A 26,019-nucleotide genomic window follows, 5' to 3' on the forward strand; every position below is an offset into this window, starting at 1 on the left:
TATATAACATTTATTATTTATATTTTGTTTTATTTTTCATTCTTCTCCACATTATACTTTAAATTCTGGACAATTTTCATATCACGTTTTTGAACATTAAAGCATGGAGATATAGTAAAGCCACTAAATACAAATGTGACCCTGAAAATGAGCCTAATATGTCCTCTTCCATAGCAACATTGAGCTCTTTAATTGTTGTGAATTCACCTGGATAGATCGTGAGATAGGGGCTCAAAGGAGCTAAACAGGGGAATGGCTGAAACACGAGTCATCACAACGCTGTTACACATCACAGTGTAGTGCAGCTGCCTCCACACACCTTGTAGAGAGCATCAACCTTCATTGTAAAACCGTCGACGCCCGGCATGGCCGACATGCTCTGCAGGTCCGGGATGTCTGAGGCGAAAGAAGCCTCGAAGGGAACGTCGTGGAAGAAATTGTCACTAACGTCCGGCTGTTTGCGATCCTGCAGAGGAAAAGTGCAAAGAAAGAATCAGTTTCTATTCTATTTTCTTTATAAAAAGTCGGAGTATTCTTTCAATCTTTTGGAAATTGCAAATACTTATATATAGTGACGTTCCAGAAAAAAGTATCTGCTGAATAGTGTAGGTGCAAGACACATGCATTAAAGCAGTATTCCTGCCCGACATAATAATGGGTTGTCAACAACACCAGGATGATCATTTACATGGAGTGAAGGTAGTTCAAATAACCCACATGCTTTGAATATCTTTGAACAATTCTAGTATCCAGTGGGACTGGTCAGACTGGTCCGGCAGGTGAAAAAAGGGAAGATCTATGTAAGTGTGAGAGCTTGCATAGCATTGCAGGAAAAACATGTTATCTTCCCTCGCTTAAAGGTAAATTCAGATATTGATCGCTTGAAACTAAACAAATCAATTTTTGCTTTGGTTTATTCTAACCTGAAAGGCAGGTTTTCAGCAACAGCATTAGTGAACCTGCTCTCTTCAAATAGAGATCATTTGCATATCTCTAATGAAAATGTTGTGGTTGCATCTTCGTTTCCAACTGCTGGAGCCTTTCATGGTATATATACTGTACATTTATTAGATTAGATGTTTATCTATTTTGATAAATAAGAAAATTACCAATTTGTATTTCAATTTTATGTTTTGTACAGTTTCTTTGAAAACATCTACTGTATCCGTTTCACAATTAAGGCTTCCCGCAGTTCAATCCCTTCTCTCTTATCAGCAGGAAGTGTCTAACACATACATAGAAAGAGAACATCTATCAAATGTGAGACTAACAAAAGATGTACAGTTATTTAACCTGTAAACCTGTGTTTTTTCAATAACTCCTTCTATATCATGTTTGACCTCTTTTGACCTCTTGTGTGGCCAGATTCTAAAGCTGTCTGAATCCTTAATATGTTAGTTAAAAGATATTTGTGGGCCACCAGTGCCTTTATTGAAGAGACAGAGTTGAAAGGAGACACAGGGGATGACAGGTATAAAGGGTACTAGTCTGGTCTTGAACCCTTGTCCCTGTATCCTATAATAATATTCAGCTGCAGACATATGATGTATTTGAATAACGCTCTTGAAAATCACCACAGCCCAGAGTAAACAAAATAGATGTTTGTACCAGCAGCAGGAAGCGATGTTTGAGGTGCTTGTTGGGCTGGATGCAGCCGTACTGCGGCCCCTCGTTGTACAGCGTCCCTGTGGGGTCGAAGAAGGGAACGTATCCATCCCTGCCGGTGCAGAGGTACACCTTCTCCAGCTGCAGTTTGTATGCTGCGTTCAGGTTCTGCTCTGGATTCCACAACACCCTGCCGTACAGAGTTTGTCCTGTGGAGGGCAGCAGAGGTAAGGGTTTGTTTTTATTTGTACATAAACATGTTTGAGTTGCTTAAACCTTCTTTAACTGCAACTTAAATGCAGTGAAGATTAGAATAGTATCTTGGTATAATGGTTAAAACTTGGAATAAAGGAAAATTGTTAGTTAGCCGGGAACCTTACTAAAATAAAAAGAGTCTTTGTCTGTCTGTCCTATACGTTTTTATGTCCACTTGTCGTCTGTTTGGATGCGCAGCACAACTGGTAGCTAAGCAATCTGTTCAAACTCCATTGCACTAGTCTCCTAAACTTATTTTCAACCTACAGTAAATAAGCAGCTTATTGCTCTTAAGTAAACTTTTCTAAACAGCATTTTCTTTAAATCAGAGCTCTGTTTCTCTAAACATACCCATGGAGAAGGCTCCCTTATAGTCCATCTCAGCCATGGAGACATCAGCAGTGGCCGGGTCCATCATGAACAGCTTCTCGTTGTTACACAGCTGGAACTCCGTGTTGAGGGAGTAAACCACAGGAACGGGCCGGTTGGTCTGCTGGAAGGCGATCGGCACCAGAAACCTGTCAGACAAACACCAGACAGCTTAGGATTCACAAGCTTTTTCCTATTTGTTTTGTTCCCATAATGCACCACCAGGCTCTTAAAGGTCCCATATGTTTATAAATATATATCTTTCTTATTATAAAAGCAGGTGTAGTTGCATTGTTGTAGGGAGAAATAAACACAGCCTGTATTCAGAAACTTGGCTTTTTTTAATGTTATGATGTCAAAGCTATACATACAGTATAAATAGGCAGAAAGTGCCTCTATAGTATACAGTTGACTGGACTTTTCAGGGGGCGGCTTAAAGAGATGGGCGCTGAAACGGAGCGTTTCAGACAAAGGGTGAATACATGAATATCCAGGCAAACAGTATGAGGAAAATTAAGCTTTTTTTTAAACAAAAAAGTAGATAAACATTTTCTAGTAGAAACACAAAATACAGGTTCAACCCCTGAAAATTGACAAAATATGTGTCCTTAAAAAAAGAATTTGTCATTATCAGCAGCAGGGACATACTTCTCTGGAGCGTGAGCTGTGCAGGACAGAGGTTTGTCCCCGGGGTCGATCCAGGGCTGAGTGGGCTGCACGGTGCAGGGGACTAGGAACACTGTGTACTCTCCGGAGTAGTCCTTCCTGTTGAAATATTCCCAGGGGGATTATAACCAAGGCACAGTCAGGTTGAAATAAAAACCTTTTTAAACATGATGATTTCCACAAAACAGTTTTGGTTGTTCCCCAAGGAATGTTCTGAGACTCCCTGCAGCAAACAAGACGTAGTTAAACATTACTTTCTTTATGCTCATGAAACAGTCTCAATGTAATATTGAATCCTCTATATAACGTAAATAAGCAAACAAGACCAGCTACTTTTAACATAAATATACCATTGAATGATGGTGGCTAGTACAAAGTTTCGTCGTACAGCTAATATTCTGACATAGCCACATAGCGTGCTTTCTTCACTTGCTATCAAAACTGATCTATAATTTTCAGCAAAGTTGGTGCCAATCTAATGCTCTCTCTTTAAGTTGAAATCTCTTAGTATTACAACTTCCAGTATAAATATCCCTTCCTGAACCATCAGATGTCAGCATGTCTGCGTTGACTCAGGCCAAGATGAAGTGTCTGACCTGCTGTAGGAGCTGGTGGCCCTCCACAGCTGGTACGGTGAGTCAAATGTCTGAGCGCTCCACAGCAGCTGAATGTCGAACTCGATGCCTCCGAGGTGGTCGGGGGCCATCAGGTGGGACTTGTGGCCCGGCAGAGTGTGGTGCTCAGGGACAAACTGACCTGGAGGGGAGAGAAAGAGAAGAAGACTTTAAGTGTAATGCTCTATATGGCAGTGGTCTGGCTGAGAACATCCTTTATTTCATACCAAAATACTCAATCAATCAATCAATCAATGTTTATTTATAGAGCCCAATATCACAAATGTTACATTTGTCTCAGTGGACTTCACAGTTTGTACAGAATATCAGTATGACAATACGACACCCTCTGTCCTTAGACCCTCACATCGTACAAGGAAAAACTTTCAACACTTTCTAAACAAGCTCTGGACTTTTCTTTGAACTTAACATCTGAAGTGGATGTTGTGAACTGACCTCTGAATTTGGCGTGGGTTTTGAACTCGATCACCAGTCGTCCGTCTTCTCTGATGTAGATCCTGATGATCTGCAGTCTGGCTGAGAGGACGCTGTCAGTCTGGATACCTGCACTCAGAAGAAAACAGAAAAGGAAGTCAGAGGCAAGATCAATATGACAGCAGAAGAGCAAAATCTGATTAGATAAATACAGCAACATTTCCATTTCACAACATGAATAGAATAGAGAACATAATATAGGGACTTTGTTGGGAATGCACAAGGTATAATGAAACCTTTTGTTGTACATTTCTAATAGAGATTCACTCAGTTCATTGTGTCCCTGCTGTGTTTGGCCTGACCTGTCCTCCAGAGCACCGTGTCGTAGAAGAAGGAGAACTCCATCTCGGTGTGATGCTCCAGAGACGCCCAGCCTCTCGGCGCTGTCACGTAGATGTAGGACACGTAGAGAGGAACCTGCACCGTCAGGAAGGACTGAGCCGAGTCCCGAACCTGGAAGAAAGACAGCATGCTTTAACATTCTCCACCTGCAGGCCGAGACCCATCAGAGGGTCTCATGGGGATTGGAGGTACTGTGAATGAGTACTTCTTGAGTCTTCTTGATTGTTAGGTATTTTATGGAAACAGCAGTAGACAAAACAGATTCCTAGCTCCATAAACTCACTCGTTTTGGAGGTTTTCATGGTACTGTTTGTTTGAAAGTCAAGAATAGACTGTCAATCTCTACTTTTAAGCAACAATGTTCCCAAAGAAGGCCCAAAGGTTCAATGCATAATCTCTGTTTAATGACAACTGAGCAAATAGTGACTGTGGTACATGGTCAAAGGTCCCAGACCAAGTCAGTACTGGACCTTAAATGGAGTTTTGTCAAAGACTGACTAAACTAAAGTGATGATCCGGAATTCGATTTTAATTGTAGCCTGAAATATAAGCGCTAAGCATCATCAGGTAGAAGCTCAGTCTTAAAATGTACTCTGCTGAGGGTTCTGCTACAGAGTAAAGTGTCTCTAATTGGTACATTTGGTGAAAAAACAGTTCTTATGTACCTGGAAATCGGCAGTCACAGAGCCACTGCAGACATCGATGAGCTCCGTCATGTCGTAGTAGGCGTCAAAGGTCCAGATGCAGTTCTTGAGGTTGAGGTGCTTGTAGAGCTGGATGCTCTTGGCCTCCCGGACGTTGGGGTTGAACTGGTAGGGGCGGTCGTAACCCGGCCCCAGAGAGATGCTGTCAAAAGATACGTCGTCTAGGAAACCGGCCTCTGTGTAAGAATGTCGTCAAAGTTTGTATTAGTTATAACAAATCTAAAAGAACCTCAGAAAAGTATAATTTAGAGGAACAGTTGGTACATATTTTAAAATAACTTTTTCATTATTGCCAAAACTGTAACTTTATCCCCATCATTGTTAGCTGGCCGCCATGTTGAAAACAGTCGATCCAAAACCACATCGACCACCAAGCTAATTTTCAAATTTTATATCTTAACAGTACACTAAAATACTTTCCTGAAAACATTTGAGGTAAGAAGGCAATGCTGTTACAAAATCCTAATTACTATTTGATCAGGGCTCCCAATACTTTGATATTACTTGGCTCCGATTGGTTGTTTTACAATAGACGTGGGTGACTGTTCAAAATACCAAGAAGAGCACTGGGGGGGATTGTCTTAATTTTTCTCCTGCACTACTGTCAAGATATAGTGACTGTTTTTTTATATGGCAAAAACATATTTTAAAAATATCTGGTTTAGGCACAATTCTAATCCATTACACAGGGTATATAACATTGCAAGTAACTACAAAAATAAAAAAAAGGTTCCAGTTTGATGCCAAATTACCAGATGGTAACCCTAAATGAAATAGAGCTAACCATATGGGTAAAAGAAAAAAAGATTTGGAGGAGGAACGACATACTGTACTTTAAATGTAATATGTTACATAGTTTCATTTATCAGGACACCTTGAATATATTATCACTTATTAATTACATATTTCCTAGGATTCTAAATTACTTTACATAAAATGTACTATTATGCAAATGATGTGTACTTAATATCCTGCACATGACTATGTTTTATTCGCTGATTTGATGTTTGTTGGCATCGCATCACAGTGATTGTGTGGTTGTGTGAATGTGTGGTTGCGTGACTGACCCGAGACCCCCTGCAGCTCTTTGAGGGTAACGAGGTTGGAGCAGACATGCTGCTGCCGGTAGATGGACTCTGACAGCAGGAAGTGCAGGTTGTGCAGCGGCATGGTCGACACCAGGGGCAGCATGCCGTCCTGATGGGGGATCTGCACTGAGATGTGGATACTGAACAAAGAGACAGAGAAATTAACTAACAACACATAACAAGAAGTTTATCCATTTTCAAAAGCCAACATCTGCCCGTTGCGTCTCACCGGTTGGGATGCTCCTTGTGCTTTACATCGAGGTATTTGAGCGTAGCGATGAAGGACTGAGCCTGGAAGCCCCTGGCGGTTCCCGTGGTTACCGGCGTGTGGCAGATGGCGCCGTCTGTGCCGATTTTGGCGATATTGCTCCTCAGCGGTGTTCCAAGGTGACCCGCCTTATCCCTGGCCTGAGCAACGCAGCGCACGTGGAAGCGACGGCTGAAATAAATACTGTCCAGGACCTGAGGGACGGCAGAGGGGATGATACATAAGAGATGACAAAAGGGAAAAGATGGCAATGTGGACAGATGCGTTTTGACCACAAATCATTGTAGTATTACACCATCTGAGCTAGCTAGCTGCTGCCTCTATCATATTATTAAAATCATGGATTGTATAAATACAAATGACATTGCAGCACACCTATAAGTGAAGCCTAAACATCTCAAGTGGCCCCGGGTGGCTGGAGTATACAATAGATCATAAATCACGTCTCTTATATTTTAAAGGATGGGTCATAGGACAAATTAAAAAGTCCTCTCCAAATACAGTTTCCCAAAGTTAGTTTCTGTCATTTCAGGTAATAGTTTCCACGCTGATATACAGTATATTCAACTGTTCATTTATTTGATATGTTTGGTTTAAAGTAGTTATTTGTTGCTATTAAAATGGTGACTGAAGGATTATTTGAATTATTTGAAGTATTAAAGTAACGTGTTATGGCAGGAAAGTTAAATCTGGTATATTCATTTTAATGTCACCTTATATATATTCATGTGTGTTAAATTTGAAGGGACAAAGTATATTTTCCCTCCCCAATATATTGAGGTGAAGTCTTTGTGTTTAGAGAAGGATGGGAGCAGGGGACATCCTAATTTGGGGATAGCTCCAAGACTCTGGAATGCGTTACACATGCTTGGGGCAAATATGTGTGTTTTCATTGCAGTAAAAATATATGTGCTGCATGATTACTGTTCAACTATACCTCTGTTTTTATTCTTTCATGTGCGGGTACTAAATGGCTACAAACATTGTGGAGAAATTAGCTTAAACATGTTTTATTACTCTACACCAAATGGAAGCAGCTTTTATGACAGGGACGAGAGAGCTGGGGGAGGGAACATTCTTCCAAAGATTTTCAGCATGTCAATTATCAGGGAAATCTACTTGTTTTCAATAGACGTGTGTGGTTGGTTACTTTGTATTAATAATAACAGTATGTGTAAAGGAAGCTGGAAATATACAATATGAAACCTTTTATTTGAAGTAAAGATGTGAACAATAGCTCAAGCAAATGGAAGGGCTGTAGGACAAATGAGTGTGTTCTCTATATTAGGCCTGTGTGAAGTTTGACTATTTGAAAAGCATCTCTAATACTGCTTAAGAGCATAGGTAATGTGTTCTTCGTTATTATTGATATGAAAGTGATTTACATGTATTACGTATAGTTAGCCAACTATAACAACTATATCTTAAAACATACTTTTAACTTGTGTGTGGTAGCCTGAGGGGGGAAGATGGACTCAGGGACAAAGGGCCATAAAAGGGGATGTGTGTGTGCTGGCTGCAAGATGTGAAATAAGATCAGGTTCGTACCGGACACCAAGAGGTGTCTGGTTTTCGTCAAACTAAAAGAGACTTTTGGTTTCCGGGTTTCTTCTGCTGTATCACACTGATTGGGGGCGACCAGGCCATGTGATGGTCTCTCCCAATAAGATGACCTCTGGGGGAAAGCAGGCACACACCTCCTCCTGTGTTTTACTATGAAAGCCTTTGTTTTCCTTTGGTTGGCGCTCTTGTTTTTGACCGGCCGTTCCTGAGACCTGTCTCACACGTGGTAGAACCTGAGCCCGGAGTACTCTGCAGAGTGCTTCGTGATTAGGAGATTGGGTGATGTATTTGTATGTTTGTATAATTAAAACAAGATTATTGTTTAACTTGTATTCTGGTGTTTCTTAATCCCTTCCTTTTTACGAATTTACCCAGCTTACCAAACGACACGCGGAGACGAGGTTGGTTTTAAACATCCTCCAAATCTCCAACATGACAGACTTTATTATTGACACCTGCCACATATATCTATAGAAAGATATTATGGGTAGTGTCTTTGGTACTAACGTAGCAGCTACGCGGCTCATGCTAAAAAGCTGTGGCTGTGCCTGGCTCTGGATTGGCTCTGGTGGTTGTGAGGGCGGGACCTTGTCACCACAGCTCGAGCCCTGCTAAACAGACTCCAAATCTTCAGATGGTAGCTCCACTTTGGGTAATTGTTATCACGCTGATGTATATTCAAGTTTGGTGTAAAGTAGATCTTTAATGGTATACAAAAGGGGAGAGACTTCATGATTGACAGCTGCGCTCAGTGAACATTATCACGGAGGCTCTGGAATTGCAAAAGGGAGGAGATGTATCTTTCAAAAGCGGTCACAAGTCTATGTTATTAAGCTCTGACAGATTACATTTTTTGGAGACATATAACAGATATAGAGAGATATTATGGGAAGTTGTTGTGACTTTTTGACCTAACAGCTAACATGGTGCCATTTTGGCAGCAACGTGGCTCACGCTAACAGGCTATGACCGTCTCTGGCTCCTGAGTGGCTCTGGCAGGTGTGAGGGCGGGAACTCGTTACCAGAGCTCCAGCCCTTAGGTCACTACTAAACAAATTCTTAAGATGGTAGCACCTGTATCTGGATCACTTTTCTACAGCAGATTGAAAAAAGAGACGCGGTGTACATGTAAATATACATTTAAACTCTTCTTTTAAAGAAATCCCCACTCACCATATGGTTGACGCTGGTATACGGGGTGGTGTCCGTGACTGTCTCGAAGGGGGAGCGGGCCCCGTTGGTGTCTGTGGGCGCTGCCACCTCCCAGGAGAAGTGAACCTGGGTTTGGTTGATGCCGGCCTCCTCGCAGCGCTCCTTCATCACAGAGTACTTGGGGTAGTGAGGGTCACAGGGGGTGACGCACACCAGAGGGTACCCTGGAGAGGGCGTCTTCTTGCTGCCCTCTTTTGTTACCTCCTGGACGTGATCATAGTCAGCGAGGGAGACAACCTGAGGAGGAGGGAGGATGGGTACTGATGAATTCTTTCTCTTAATTTAATTGTTTTTGCTCCAATGGAGAATTGAAGAATAAATGATGTCATTATTTCCTTTAAAAGTCTCCTATTATACTATTTGTAGGCATATATTATAGGTCTCAGACATTTAAAAAACATGTCTATGAAGTGTTTTGCTCAAAATACCTAACAGATCACCCATTCTAGCCATGCCTCATACGCCTCTATTTCAGCCCTGTTACTAGAGTGCTGATTCCGGATCCGTAGCTTAAAAAAAAGGGGGAAAAAAAGAAAAAGAAACGAGAGCAGAGAGGAGAGCTCATGCAGGAGAATTCAATCCAGATACTCAGCTAAAGGTTGCTGTGGTCATGTTCCAAACCACATCAAGGATTATTTCTGAAACAGCAGGGAGCTCAAACTCTTTTTCTCTGACGGGTTTACCTTTTTATATTCTGCTTATTTACACATACTCTCTCCAGTAAAGCGTTAGCCCTGAGTGTTAGCTTTGCTTGCTAATGTAAACACAGACCATATTACTTCCAAAACGCCGCGCATTGTTTCTGATACAGTGATGTTTTTGATGGGGCCGAGGGCGTAAAGCCAGCCCACATTTCCGATATTACGTAATATCAGTCAAATCTGGATCAGCTGCGTTGTACCCCCTTTTTTAGAAGGGTAAGGAGGAAAAGAAAGAGGGTTGTATTTTCGGACACACAGGGGACACATTTCTATGTATAAATGACATAAAAAAGTGCATTTTGCATGATAGGAGACCTTTAAAAACGACTGAAAACCAATCTTACAATAGGCGTAGACGGTAGGATAAGGCTGCCTGAAGCCTCCTGATCCAAAATGGTCACTGTTGCCATAGTGATCTCCCCGAGCACCGCCTCCACAGGGTCGTCAGGGCCGAGCACCAATGAAAAGGACTCGTGCCACTCCCTATCTTCATTGGACAGAATCTCCACTTTAAACAGGATGTGATCCATTCCTACAGAGGGAAACAAAGAGAGACATTTCAACCTGACATTTACACAATAATCCTTCAATCATTCAAGTGTGAATTTTCAGCACTAACCAGGGGTGAATTTAAGCACTCTGCTCTTGGGATTGTAGTCAACGCCAGACTGGGCCGAGCCGTCCCGGGTGCTGCAGCGGATCTTGGAGGTCCGGTCCAGATCCCCCCCACGGACCACCTTAATGTTGAGAACCTCGATGCCATCGGGACCAGGAGGCTCTTTGACCTGATAGGACGCCTGCTCAAACTCAATGGTAGGAGCTGGAAGAACAGGGGGGCATTGAAAGGTCAAGGTGCTGCTCTCTGGTGGTTGTACGGCATATCATAATTATTGTTCAATTGCCAGTTTATAAGATTAAATAAATGTAGTTTAATACAACCACCCCGCGATAAATCCTCTCTTCATGAAGGTTAATGATCTGTCTTTGTTCATACTGATTGTTGATACTCACTTTCTAGGTATGATAAGTATGTGAGCTGATTTATGTAACACTAAGAGCAGTTTGAATATGTATTCTCTCAATGTCATACAATGAGGGGAGGCAGGCTCTAGGATAAGACCACATTTTTTTTTCAACAGTACAGAGAGACCTTTTGTATCATCAAGGGAGACATCTGATGAAGCCTGGGAAGAATTGATTGGTTAGAGAACACAAAACATTAATAATGACCAGGTTGTATGATGTGACAATTCATTTATGTATGAATATCAATGTTGAATCCATTGTGTATTAGCTATATATTATAAGTTATTATGTAGTTGTTGTGTTAGTATTTAAGTGTTATGTTTGCCTTGTAATCAAATAACTTCTTAACATGAAAAAAACAAAACAGCTATCGAACAAAAAAAACTCTTACCTAACACGAAAATAAGAATATTTGTGTACATGTAAAGAGATATATTGTTGACCACATTAGGATATGACAAAAAAACACGTTAAACTAAATGCCAAAGCAGACTAGAGTTTTTAAATAAATAAGGTCAGGAGCATCTCCACCTGTAGTTGACAACATTATTCCGACACTTACAAAAGAACGTTTTCCGCCTGATACATTCGCAAAAATGTGTATTCATCAGAACAGAATTAATATGGGAATGCAAAAAGTGTTCTTCATTGAGATTTTACTCAAAGAACATGCAAACAATAATTTCTTAATAAAATACATTGAGAAGATACATGGCTTTCATGAAAAAAGTTAAACAAAATGAAGGTGCCCTGGTAGTTTAGTGTCAGAATTCATCTATACCCAGTGCATGACATTAAGGTGTGGGCCATCTAAGCTAATTTACAGATGGCCCTGAGCCCAATAGAGATTGCCCTGAAAAATGCGCGCGGACGAAATGACGCACGAAGGGTTTGGGGGGCCTCCCNGTCGGAGGTCAACCAATCACAGAGCTTGAGGACTAATCACGGGATTTGAGCAAAGCGCATGGTGTAGTCTCAAACGATAGCTGAGGATTATGGGTAGTGTAGTGTCTTCGGCCATCCTAAACAACTATTTTTTTCTCAGAGTCGAAGGGGAAGAACACAAAACCGTTGTGTAATTAACAAGGATAATCTGGTGTTTTTGAGTTGATGAATAGTGAAGATATCACTGTAAAATCAATCGACAGTAAGGAGAATACTTATTTCCGGGAATAAAATTCTCCTTGATCCAATGGGAATGGACACCAGTGCATGACATTAAGGATTTTGGGAGATGGCCCTGTGGGCCATCTAAGCTAATTTACAGATGGCCCTGAGCCCAATAGAGATTGCCCTGAAAAATGCGTGCGGACGAAATGACGCACGAAGGGTTTGGGGGGCCTCCCCCTAGAACATTTAGATTTTTGCAGGTCTTCTTAGATGCTGTCTTGTGCATTCTATAGACTGAATTATAAGATGAACCACCACAATATTACAATTTCAATTGTATTCTTCATTTCACTTGTTTGTGTTTGCTCGCTTGCATGCCCTGCATAGCTATAAGAAATACTTAAGTTGTTGGTCAAGACACTTTCCATCTGTTGAAGGCAAATGCCTTCCCAGATGTAAAAAAGTAGAAAACATTACATGCAGTTATAACTGCCAAAACAAACATTATTTACGCTATTATGGCCCCTGTTAAAAATGTTTGTAATGTTATCTACTGTAAATTGGTCGAAGGAATGCCTCCTCATCCAGAAGCTGACCGAGCAGACCCGAGCAGCCGAATGCATCCGCGAAGCACACACAATGGCGACGTCAGAGTTCCCGTTAGCAAGCAAATCTAAATCTCTTTGGTCAAAATGTCCGGTCAAAATAATTCCCCTTTAGCGCAATACCGCTTCAGTTGCGCCACTTATGTGACAGACAAGAAGAGTATGTGACAGACAAGAGTAGTCAATTCTAATGTCTAACACGTAATGTGGAGAAAGAGATGTGCTGCATACAGCACATCTCTTTCTCCACATTACGTGTTAGACATTAGAATTGACTACTCTTGTCTGTCACATACTCTTCTTGTCTGTCACATAAGTGGCGCAACTGAANCCAGCAGCGCTTCACCATGGGACGGACGTCTACAGAACCGCATCCAGCTACAACCACGACACTCCCAACTCCGGCTCAAAGGACCGCTTCCCTTCAAAGCGTGGGCAGATTGGCACACCAAACCTGCTTCATGGGTTGGAGGAGGTGGGAAAGGAGGTGTGTGTGTGTGTGTGTGTGTGTGGTGTGTGTGTGTGTGGTGTGTGTGTGTGGTCTGTGTGTGTGTGGTGTGTGTGTGTGTGTGTGGTGTGTTGTGTGTGTGTGTGTGTGTTGTGTGTGTGTTGTGTGTGTGTGTGTTGTGTGGTGTGTGTTTGTTTGTTGTTGATGTGTTGTGTGTGGAACATATTTAGCACATCAAAGAACAGCTACATTTGCCAGATTGTGTTCTGGGTGTGTGTGTGAAAGAGGGGCAGCCATCTTGACGGTTTATTATTACAGCTAAATGATTGAATGAGCCAGTGTTACTGTAGATGTTGTGTTTGTGTGTGTGTGCACGCTTCTGACCTTTTTTTATGTGGACAAGAGGGGTGGAATCCCATCAGTTTTGTATATGCTCTTTATGCTACCATTTTTGGTGCCAAACCAAGGAAAGTGACACGTTTGAAAATAAATGTTTGCAGTGAGGCCAAGTATGGTCATTAAGGAAAGTATAGGAAATATTTGGGAAAGTGTCGACACATTATGAAAAAAAGCCCTTTGGAAAAGAAAAGACGTACCTGTAAGGGGAAATGTGAAGATGTTTGGGGAAAAAACATATGTATATGTAACAGGTGGGGCCAAAGAAGTATTTAGTCAAGCCCCACCCAATTGTGGCAAGTTTCTCCCAAATATTGAGAGAGGCCTGTAATTTTCATCCTAGTATAACCTCCCAACTATGAGAGACAAAATGAGAAAAAAAAGATCCAGAAATCACATTGGTAGATTTTTTTATTAATTAAATTGGTCAATTCCTCGGTAAAATAAGGTATTTTGTCACCTACAAACCAAAACAAGATTTCTAGGCTCCTCACAGACCTGTAACTTGCTCTCTTTAAGGACATACTCCTGTCCTCCACTTGTTAACTGTATTAATGGCCACCTGTTTGAACTCGTTATCTAGTATAAAAGACACCTGTCCACAAACCTCAAACAGTCACACCCAAAGTCCACTGTGATGGCCAAGACCAAAAGCTTTCAAAGGACACTAGAAACAAAATTGTAGACCAGCACAGGCTGGGAAGACTGAATCTGCAATAGGTAATGCAGCTTGGTGTGAAGAAATCAACTGTGGAGCAATTATTAGAAAATACGAAGGCACATTACAAGGGGACACTAATTAACTCCCTCGATCTGGGGCTCCAGCCAAGATCTCCACCCCGTGGCGTCAAACATGATCACAAGAACGTAGCAAAATCCGTATGAAAGCCGACAGGAAACCTAGTCAATGACCTGCAGAAGGAGCTGTGACCAACGGTAACAAAGGCGATACCATCAGTAACACACTACGCCGCCAGGAACTCAAATCCTGCAGTGCCAGGACTTGTCCCCCTGCTAAGGGTGCATACATTGTCCAGGCCCGTCTGAAGTTTGCTAGAGGAGCATTTAGCATGAATCCAGAGAGGATTGGGGAAAATGTCATATGGTCAGATGAAACCAAAATCGAACTTTTTGGGTAAAACTCAACTAGCGTGTTTTGGAGGAGAAGAATGCTTAGTTGCATCCAAAGAGACACCATTACCTACTGTGAAACATGGGGAGTGGAACCATCATGCTATTGGGAGCTGTTTTTTCTGCAAAGGGACCCAGGACGACTGATCCGTGTAAAGGAAAGAATGATGGGCCATATATCGTGAGATTTTGAGTGGACAACCTCCTTCCATCAGCAAGGGCATTGAAGATGGAAACGTGGCTGGGTCTTTCAGCATGACAATGATCAACACCCAAAACACAGCCGCCTGGGCAACGAAAGGACGTGCGCTTCGTAAGAAGCATTTCAAGGTCCTGGAGTGGCCTACGCCAGTCTCCAGACCTCAAACCCATAGAAAATCTTTGGAGGGAGTTGAAAGTCTTGTGTGGCCCAGCGACAGCCCAAAACATCCACTGCTCTAAGAGGAGATCTGCATGAGAGGAATGGTTGCCAAAATACCAGCAACATTGTGTGTGAAAACCCTTGTGAAGACTTACAGAAAACATTTGACCTCTGTCATTGCCAACAAAGGGTATATAACAAAGAATTGAGATGAACTTTTGTTATTGACCAAATACTTATTTTCCACCATAATTTGCAAATAGATTATTTAAAAATCAGACAATGTGATTTTCTGGATTTTTTTTTCTCATTTTGTCTCTCATAGTTGAGGTATACCTAGGATGAAAATTACAGGCCTCTCTCATCTTTTTAAGTGGGAGAAATTGCACAATTGGTGGCTGACTAAATACTTTTTTGCCCCAGTGTATATAGAAAACACAAAACTATTTTTACATCATTTTTGTTATTTCTTATTTCCTTCCTGATAATCATCTAAAATCCCCTTAAATCAATCTTCCTAACTATTCAGTGGCTAATTTTGTTGACTATAAAATCATTGGTCTGGAATGCATTGCATGGGTCCTCACAAGTGTAGAAATATAAACGTGTGTGTGTGTGCATGTGTTTGGTTAATGTCAGCTTTATGGAGGTAGTTATAAGCAAGCCTCAGGGTGAACAGGCTGCAACGCTTGTCAATGAAGTCTTCAGTCTACCTACTGTCACTACAAATAGTCCATGTGATTAAACTGAATGACAGCAGGCAGGTATTGATATCCCCGATCACACACACACACACACACACACACACACACACACACACACACACACACACACACACACACACACACACACACACACACACACACACACACACACACACACATTGAGGGTCAATTCTTTCCCACTGGAGCTGCCTTGTGATTTGATAATGTACACACTCCTGTAATGCCTTTTGGATGAATGCATCCTTCAAATGGCATTCGTCGAAGTTGGTCTGAGCAGAATCTGTATGATGACTGGCTGATCCCATAGGGGGCAAATCAATAAAGTAATAAGCTGCAGGGCTCGTGTGTTTGCCATTTGTCATCTTACGTAAATATAACTCATGATAACTCTTCCACTTCCTGTATACACAAAACATTCTGAACAAAGTTGGTTTAACTTTAATAGGAAAGTAGTCGTTTTTCTTTTCATGACTTATAGGCCATTGGGAGTTATTTAGAAACTATGTTTTGATTTTACGATAAACACCTAATGTTGGGAATAAAATGACTTTTTGTGACTGTCCATTGAAATCTTAAAAATGTGTTTTTAATTTCAACTACTTTGGCTTTCCAGGTTGTAACAGCTGCTCCACAGAAGTTTAAGATTGATATTCTGCCGGTTGATGATGGCACGCCGCGTATCGTCACCAACCTGGGGCTGCAGTGGCTGGAGTACATGGACAACAAGGTACACAACGTCCTCTACATGAACGTCTGCAGACAGACTCTGTAGTCTTTGATTAGTTTCATAGTGATGTTTAATGGCTCTAGGGGGAGTAATGAACCCTGTCATTGAGATCAGCTTTCTAATTAACCTCTCAAATTGCTGTTGTTTTTGGTTCCAATTGAAGACTGATTTCACTGGATTCTTTAGAGATAAAAAGGTGTCAATGAGCAGGAGTATTGCAGTGGTCTGTGTGCTAAGCAGGCTCAAGTCAAAAGGAGAATGATTTGACTGTGCAAACACAGATCTGTCTTCTACAACCAATCACAGTTACATATAAAACATGTCCTTGTGACTGACAGAAGTGCAAAGAGAAGCTCTATCACTGTTTGCTCACTATCTGTAATTTACTTGCCCCCCCCTGCTGGTTCAAACACCACAACACAATGCGACCATCAGTTTCAGTAGCAGTGTTGTCACTTTGTTTATTCATCCTGAGGCTGCTCTGTCTTTACTATGCAGGTAATTAAGTATTGGATGTTTAATTATAGAAGGATATTAGCAAACAACACCAAAGTATTGTTGGTTGCTGGCTCAGATACCTTAAATAAAGGTAAGTGTATAATTTTTAGGATACCATCGTACTTTACATTAGTACCATCGTACTTTACATTAGAGGACAATTTTCATTTTTACTTTTGGAAAATGATGTGAACATATGACACCCCAACAAATGTGAAAGTGCAATAGTAAGTAAGGAATAATGTGCAGCGAGGACTTAATTAATGAAAAATGCACACCGACATGGTGAAATATAAAAAGATAAACCAAGTACTTTACTCACAATATTGATTTAAAATGTTTGTATTGGGTCTTCTAAGAAAAAAATGGTCTGATCCACGTTGACTAACAGCTGGATCTGCGGTGACAGCAATATTACTTAAATAGGCGGCAGGACTGATTGAGGTTTACTGTAACTGTCCCAGTCTCTTCACATATTCTTGTCTATTAACCAGTTTTTACACAATGCCAGAGCCCATACTTATTGGGAAAAGATAGCCATCATATATCCAAAGTGTTGTGTTCTCCGCAAATATAAGAAAGAATATTCAAAAAGTATTCTATGGTGTTTTCTGATGGAGAAAACTAATGTTTGTTGTCCACAGCTGACGATAAAATGGCCAGACTTCTTTCTGCGGATTGATATGACCATACATACTGTAGTCATCTTCTGCTCAGCAGCAGTCTGTTGGCAGAAATTAACAGACCAATCAGGATCGAGTATTCGACTGAGCTGTGTAATAAGGTCTCATAAATCTGCCTTTATAAAACAAATACTTGCAGGTAGCACATACAAATGCTTAAAAGCTACATTACCAGCAGGACAGGCATTATCATTGAGTGAGCCATGTATTTTTATTTGGTTTAATGAAATAAAAAAATTAAATAAAAAGGTCAAGGTGAGAGTGAGAAATCAACCTCCCATTTCAACTGCACATTTGTCTACTTAAAAAACGCATCCAAAGTTCACGAGGCAAATATGGAAGTCAATTATCAAAATCATTATGCCGACATAGAACCGTCATCAACAGAAATACATCAGGGCAAAAATACTTTGCAAATAATGTCTTTGGTGTAATGGCTACAGTCAAATGGTTCATCTAGATGTGGTCGTGGAGCAGGTCATTTCAGCTGTTTCTGTTTATCGTCCATCAGGCCACCAACCTGATCACTAAGAAGGAGCTGCTGACCATGGATCCGGACACTGATGACGGACAGCTGGTTTATGAAGTCACCACGGAGCCAAAGCACGGCTTCCTGGAGAGCAAGCTGAAACCTGGTACCTCCATCAGCACCTTCACACAAGGTACAAGGCTTTGACTGTAAAACACTGTATGACGGACCTTTGATTTCATACTGTTTGACTGTTTGCTGCCCCCTTAGCCTATCAAATAAAAATGTGTTGGAGCGCTAGCCAATAGAATGGGGGTGTTACATAGAGATGTCACTATGTCACAGAGGTAAACAAAGGAGTCCAATGAAGGTGCTTCAGGCAGGGGGGAACTTCAGGATTTCAGCCTTTGCAGATCATTTACATGCACCAAAACCTATATAACACTACAGGAAAGGGAAACCCAAAAAGCATACTGGGCCTCTTTAAAATTTAGTAATGTCTGTGATCCTAAATTATGAATATATAAATATTTTAAGCATCGGCAAAAACGTGTCCATACCTACGCTCTCCGTCTTTTCCTCAGTGGAAGTTCTGTTAAAAGGCAACTCAGCATCTGCGGAACTATTTTTTATCATCCAGTTTCACCTTGCCCACATTTTCTTCGACAATTTGCAGTTGAATTCAGCTGTGTTCCCATCATGAGCCTGTTATCCTCACCTCTAGGCTGCAGCCGGGATCGCTGTCAGCGTGCTTTTGTGAAGTGTTGATCCCCTCGGGCTGGAGTGTGGCTTGCAAACAGTCACATTGATGGGTTGCATTCTTTAGTCTGAGCTTGTAAACATAATTCCCTTAATGATTACAAATGTTAGGCAGCCAAAATAACTCCCTTCCCTGAGAATGTGAATATAAATGGCAGGATTTACTAGTACAAACCGTCAACATTTACTCTCCTTAGTCTGAGAATGTTTTAAGATATCACAGCACACAGTTTTGAGCCTGCGCGGCTCCATTAAGTTTAATATCTATTCATCACTGCATGTGTTTATTCTAAACTTCCTGAAGGTCATCTGCTCATCTTTCTAGCACAGGGACTCTCATCCTTTCTTCTGGCTTACAGCTCTCAATTACAAAGTAATACTTTTTCTTCAACATCCTCTGGAAGGTTTAAATGGGCAGAAATTGTGATCCAATGATGATTTTCATCTTCATTTTCAAATTTGATCTCAAGTAATGGAAAGAGGCCAGAGGGTGCATATTATATAGGATGATTATTTCACAGGAAATACATTATTTGCAAATATTTGGACTATTAAGATTCAATCCCTGTAGAGACAGTCTGTGATTTGTTGACCCCTTCACACAGCCAGGTCAGAGCGGCATGCTGGGTAAAGATCACTGCTTCAGTCTCATAGATACAGCTTCAATTCTGGTTTTCACTGCTAAGTACCTGCTGTAGTGTTTTTTGTTTGAATTTAAGAAATGGTATCTTTACAGGGCATTCACAAGAAAAATAAAACACAATCTGAACTATTTTTAAATGTAATAAATCCAACAAAAAAGGGATAAAGAAAAATATGAAAACGTATTAATAATATATAGTTAACAAAAATATAACAGACACATCATTAATCTTCATATGTACATGTATTAGTTATTAATTCATTATGGATACTCTAGTTTCTAGGAATTAGTAAGAATATTTATTCTTGATATCTTCTGCTCTTTTTCGAGTAGTAAGATATTTTAGAGAAATACAAAAATAGTGGACAGTTCTCTAATAGATTTTCCCAGAAGCCACTTTCACAAAGGTATTCAATGTTTGATCTTTAATAAGCTGACCTTGATCCCCTGCAGCTGATATCAACCTGGGTCTGATCCGCTACGTGCTGCATCAGGACAATGTCCAGGAAACCATGGACACCTTCAAGTTCACGGTGAAAGACAGCAAACCAAATGTTGTCAGCGACAACGTCTTCCACATCCAGTGGTCCCTCATCAGCTTCAAGCACAAAAGGTCCGTATTTTACAGCATGCGAGACGTACTTCAGATGTTCACAAGATAACTTGGCATACCAGTCAGTTCCTTCCGAGCATCCATCAGTCAAATAACTTCCTGTGATGGTTCCACAGCTACAATGTCAGTGAAAAGGCCGGCACAGTGGCGGTAACGGTGAAGCGAACAGGAAACCTCAACCAGTACGCCATCGTGCTCTGCCGCACCGAGCAGGCCAGCGCCACCTCCACCAGCAGCGAGGGGTCCCGTCCAGGCCAGCAGGACTATGTGGAGTACGCTGGACAGGTAACCAGGCCCCCCCAATGTCAACATGCTTTTAAAAAATTACATTGTTGATATTGTTTCAAACTTTAAAAAAATAAAGGAAATCATAGCTTCAGCCTTCCTTTATCTCTGGCTTGGACCTGATATGTATTTGTATAGTTATTACAAGTTCAAATTAAATAAGTATCAATGATTTAGATTTGTTTTTAAAGTCTTCAAAGTAGATTTTTTGGAATTCATGTCCAATCATTTGTCTTGACAACAAACTATCCAAGAGTATTGGCACACATGAAATAGTTTCTTATTGCTGTCAGACCCACTTTAAACCACAACCAGAAAGATGTATTAGTTAAGGTTCTTTACCAACATATTTTCCATCTAGCAAATAGATTGAAACTTGTTTTTAGTCACGTTTTTTCTCTCCACTTTACCAATTATATTTGTTCCTAAAGCCAGGGGGCAGCAGCGTTTTTTTACACACACAGTCCAGTATGTTAAGTTGATACCCAAAGGAGTCCAATGGAGGCGTTTCATGCAGGGGGGAGGGGAGGGCTGTGGAATACTCTCTCTGGAGGGAACTTTGGGATTTGAGCCTTTGCAGACCATTTACATGCATTACAACCTATATAACACACTACAGGAAAGGGAAAACCCCCCAAAAAGGGCTTTATATTTACTGTCCTATGTTCTCGGCTTTATACACTTTTGATATTACCGGTACTCTATGTCCAATCGTAAGTCTACTCTAAACCCATACCGCTCTGCTGTTCATTCACAGGTCCAGTTTGATGAGCGTGAGGACACCAAGGTGTGCACCATAGTGATAAACGACGACAAGGTGTTCGAGGGAACTGAGAGCTTCCACGTGGAGCTGAGCATGCCCGCGTACGCACTGCTGGGCGGGAACACGCGCGCCATCGTCAACATCAACGACACAGAGGACGAGCCCACCATGCAGTTTGATAAGAAGACGTACCACATTAACGAGAGCACCGGCTTCATCCACGCGCCCATCGAGAGAAAAGGTAGGGAGCACTGCCACATCCCTGTTATGCTCTCTATGTGTCAACCACCTCATTTAACATGATATACAGAACATTCCAGAAAAATACAAGGAAGTAAAAAGGCATCATAATAAATAGGGATGATCCGATAGCCAATTTTGGGGCCGATCGCCGGAATCAGTATCGGCCGATACCGATCCTCGATCCGATCGAGTGGGCGGGGCCTATGGGGATCTCCCATTTAAAGTGATGTTTAAAACTCAGTTAATGGGGCTCATTCACTGGAGCTTCCACAAACAACAACCGATTAATCCCGATTAAATCTGGATATCATGCGATTAATCGCAATTAAATATTTTAATCGACTGACAGCCCTAATATTTATGTATGTTTTGTGCGTGTGAGGACCCCAGGAACAATAGCCAATGCTCATGCTAGTGCTAATGGGGATCCTAATAAAGACTCCCTGGGGAAATTCCACAAGATGTGGAACCCCTTCTACAAGTATATACGGGAGCTGGACATGCCGGATGTCTCTGTACAACAGGGTGGTGGACCTGTGGTGCTAAACTGTAATTAGTGGGCGGCTGACTGACCAACAAGTGCTATGCTTTTATTTGATGTATTTGGTCTTTTTGTTCCATTTATGCACATTCTTTGACCTCTACTTTTGCATTAAGTTATTAATAATGGACTTGGACTCAGAGCCTTTAGATTTAGAGTTTTTTTTTTTGACCATTTTTTTTTCTTCCCATTTTTGTTTTGTTTTGTCTTTGTTTTTTATCCTGTCGGACTCAAATCACATTGTTGTCATCCTAATTTGTTTGCCAACTGCTATTGTGCTGTCTGTCTGGCTGTTTGTTTATAAAAAAAATAAAGACAAAGAAAACTAAAGAGATGTATTGTCGTTTGTCCCACAGGGCTACGCTCGCATGACCTCCATCATCAGTCAGGAGAGCTGCCAGGACTGGGGCTTCATGGGGCTGGGGGGGGTGTTCAGGGTGGAGTGGATCCACAGAGAGAGCGTTCCCTTCCTATGCACGCAGCACATCCTGAACACGTGGAACGACAACAAGAAGGTCCAGATCAGCAGGGACGGACAGGTGAGTCTCAGCGTTTAGTCTCTATCCTCCTCAGATGTGGAACAAACCTCCTGAGGGTTTGTTATTTTGTGACTCTGGGTTCTGTTAGATCAGGGCTGAAGACCTTGCTCTTTAATGCTGCTTCTCCAGAGGTCTTTTAAATATGTTACAGCGTTGCATTTCAACACTTGTTGCCACATTATGTGTTTTTCAAATGTCTCTTTTTTTAGTTTTTATTTCAGGTTCAGTTTCATTATACATACATGTTCACATTTTGGTCAACAGTTTTTCCATTTTCATTTAGCTGTATCTACATAGCTAACATAAGAAAAAAGTACAAAAAGAGATCAATACAAATAATAATAATAATAAAAATAGACATGAAAAAATAAATACCTACAATTAACGTTAAATGGTCTGTACTTATATAGCGCTTTATCCAGTCTTCAAGACCCCTCAAAGCGCTTTACACACTACATGTAATTCACCCATTCACACAGAGCAGTGTACCTTACTCTAGGACAGGGGTGGGCAAACTTTTTGGCTCGGGGGCCACTATGAGTTTTTAAATTTGACAGCCGGGCCGGGCCAGTAGCAGATAGGTGAAAAAACATTTAGCTGTCCACTCCTCATTAAATATCCTGCACTCAATGTCGACTTTTCTTTTCTTCGGTCCACTCATTGTTACAGATGCAGGTTCAAAGGTGAATTATTGCGTCATGACGTAACCGTTGACGTGCCTTTTTATGACCCACACAGCGTTTTTTACGTCGCTGAGTTTCTCCACAACACCGCTCACAACAACATCAATAGAGGACTGCGTCTGGTAGGTCGTTTAACTCATACGAAGCAGATTAAATTAAAAATACTTCTCCCAACCTTATACGCATTTCTCCAGAGTGGCCGTTGTTCAGATGTTTATTAAATGTGTTTCAGCGGCATTACCCCAGCGCCGCTGCAGTGCTGCTCGCCACCCGGAGTTTAACTCAGCGGCAGCGACCGCTGTAAATTTTTCACTGTCTGACTGTCACACAGAGCAGGCTGATAAATATTCCCATCAGTGATGTGTTTTCAGTCAGAAAGCTGTTTGGGCATCACAATGCTGATAATGAAACTTTCTCTGGCATTGGCGACAGGTGATTTTAGCATAGGCAACGAGAGCTAATCAGGGCTATCTCGTATCATATATTGTGGCGATAAACAGTTTTTCTACACAAATAAACAGAATTACACTAAGCTGGTTTATCTCATCATTCAGAACAAATGGAGAAAGGCTCTCCTTTCAAAGCCCATCGTCCATGAAACCTTGATCTCTGGGCTCACTTAAACAGGTTGTTTCCATAACGCGTCGTCACCATGGGTAACCTTTGTCTAGTCTCTGGCTTACACACACATGTGTTTGTAAACATTTCATTCACTAAATACTTACATTTAATATCTAGACTCCTTCAGCCTACTTTCAGCTGGGAGAACATTACTATTAAATTATTCAGCCTATTTCAGGACTTTTAGGCTATACTTGTTGTTTATACCTCTTTTTTATACGCTTTTCTTTTAAATATTAAGCTTCTCACTATTTTTTCCTACTCTTCCAGTTTTAACATTTCACTTTCAGTTTTCAACAAAGTCATTGCAATGCATTTGAGACGCTGTACAATTTTGATTCGGATAATTTCAACTTTCTGCATTTCTCCGCTTAGTTCAGCAACAACACTTACTTGTTGGGGTTGTGAGCTACAAGGCAGCTACCATTCAGCTAATAAAATATTCAGCTTTTTCTGCATGTTCAGGCTAAATTCAGCCCACAATGTTAAGCATTTTACAGCATTCTAACATTTTCTGCAGGAAATGCATTTTCTAGTCTGGTATTGACGTTCATGTGGTGTTCAAAGAGGTCTTCCATTCACTATACACGCACACACACACACACACACACACCACACACACCACACACACACACACACACCACACACACCAACCAACACACAAGCACACACACACACACAACACAGCACACACACACAACACACACACACACCACACACACACACAACACACACACACAACACACACTACACAACACACAACACACACACACACCAACACAGCACACACCACACACATACACACAAATATCCGTCCCACAGTGGACGATCTTCCTGTTGTTGAGCTCAGGCTGTCATAGCCTCACTGTGAATGGCTCAGCTGTTTCAGCAGTGATGAGAGCAGCTCGATGTGATTGGCTGAAGGGGGCTCTTTAATGAATCACCCCACCGCACTTACTTATCTGTACATCACCTTCACCTGGCTCTCTTGGGGCCTTTAACCTGACTCCTGGACATGGGGATTCAACAAGGGCCGTAAATGTATTTTATGTTAGCTTCCTTCTTAGCTTTTTGATTAACAGCTGGGCTTAACAATAATGAATTTACTATTTAAACTTCATAAGGACAATTTCTCTAAGCACCGCACCAAAAGCAAATAATAAGATCGGAGGAGCAGGGGGGTTGGGCCGCACATAAAGCTGTTTTTTATAAGGCCACAGGTCGGATTATGCAATACTGCTCTCAGGATACGAATAAACTATGAACAGTGATACCTCTAAAAATACCCCAAACTGGTATAAAACATTGGTTTTTTTAATTTACTTTCGAATTAAATGGAGTTTGCTCGTTCTAAGATCCAAAGGGGGTTCCACAGTTTGGGGCAACAGAAACCAGCCTCGCCTAGGATTATTGTGAACAACTACTTTACAACAGTGGTTCCAACAGGGGGTACAGGGACCCCTAGCGGGGTATTGAGGGGACTTTCAGGAGGGTCCTAGAAAGATGTAGGGATTGCATACTTTTTGGATATTTCTGGTGCCTTGACCAGAACTATCACGAGCTTAAGAAGACAAGCAAGCTCAGGGGTCTCATTGAAAGCTCTAGTCTTTAACTATAGAAGTGAAGTCTTCAGATTTCATAATTTTTCCACTCACATAATAAAGTGAAATGTCAAGTTTAAATGCATTGCTATAAGGAATATTTCAGCATGGTGTCCTGCCCCAAGAACTCAAGGATCACACTTATGAAAGACGAGTTCAAGTGTCTTAATTGAAGCTCGTACATCTTAACAAAGGTGTTGAACTGCTGAAGTGACTCTTAATATATTATTGATTATGTTCCTAACAATAAGTGTAAATTGCCCAAGCTTTTAAAAGTCATTTGTACTTAAGGGTGAGTTATACAAAGGTTTCATCTAAGGGAGCAGTTGCGGTTTAAAGTTCAAAGTCGTCAGTCAACTTTTATTGTTCAATCTTTCAATCTTGTACTTGAGTAAGCAAGTAGAAAGTACTCCCAGATCTTGTACTTGAGTAGAAAGCTAGAAGTACTCAGATCGTGTATTTAGTAAAAGTAGAATACCAGATCTGCGTACTTGAGTAAAAAGTAGAAGTACTCCAGATCTTGTACTTGAGTAAAGTAGAAGTACTCAGATCTTGTACTTGAGTAAAAGTACAAGGTACCAGATCGGTGTACTGTGAGTAAGAAGGTAAGAAGTCGACTATCTATCTCCAGATCTTTGTACTTGAGTAAACCACCGGGCCCCGCTAC

At 41.2% G+C, this 26,019-nt stretch overlaps 1 protein-coding gene across 1 annotated transcript in view; it reads right to left on the reverse strand.

The window, feature by feature from the left end:
- Positions 1-26,019, reverse strand: part of LOC104954489 (extracellular matrix protein FRAS1-like) — a gene marked incomplete at its 5' end in the record, with an annotated part of 48,404 nt that overhangs the window by 2,092 nt on the left and 20,293 nt on the right. Inside the window, 13 exons of the mRNA XM_010781606.1 lie at positions 320-466; positions 1,609-1,814; positions 2,212-2,378; positions 2,878-2,994; positions 3,492-3,651; positions 3,966-4,073; positions 4,307-4,457; positions 5,012-5,226; positions 6,118-6,278; positions 6,368-6,600; positions 9,143-9,418; positions 10,227-10,414; positions 10,502-10,702. Of these exons, the coding sequence (XP_010779908.1) occupies positions 320-466; positions 1,609-1,814; positions 2,212-2,378; positions 2,878-2,994; positions 3,492-3,651; positions 3,966-4,073; positions 4,307-4,457; positions 5,012-5,226; positions 6,118-6,278; positions 6,368-6,600; positions 9,143-9,418; positions 10,227-10,414; positions 10,502-10,702 (2,330 nt within the window). The remainder of the gene's footprint in view (positions 1-319; positions 467-1,608; positions 1,815-2,211; positions 2,379-2,877; positions 2,995-3,491; positions 3,652-3,965; positions 4,074-4,306; positions 4,458-5,011; positions 5,227-6,117; positions 6,279-6,367; positions 6,601-9,142; positions 9,419-10,226; positions 10,415-10,501; positions 10,703-26,019) is intronic.

The sequence above is a fragment of the Notothenia coriiceps genome, unplaced genomic scaffold, assembly GCF_000735185.1.
Source record: "Notothenia coriiceps isolate Sejong01 unplaced genomic scaffold, NC01 NC01_scaffold00023411, whole genome shotgun sequence".
NCBI lineage: Eukaryota > Metazoa > Chordata > Actinopteri > Perciformes > Nototheniidae > Notothenia > Notothenia coriiceps.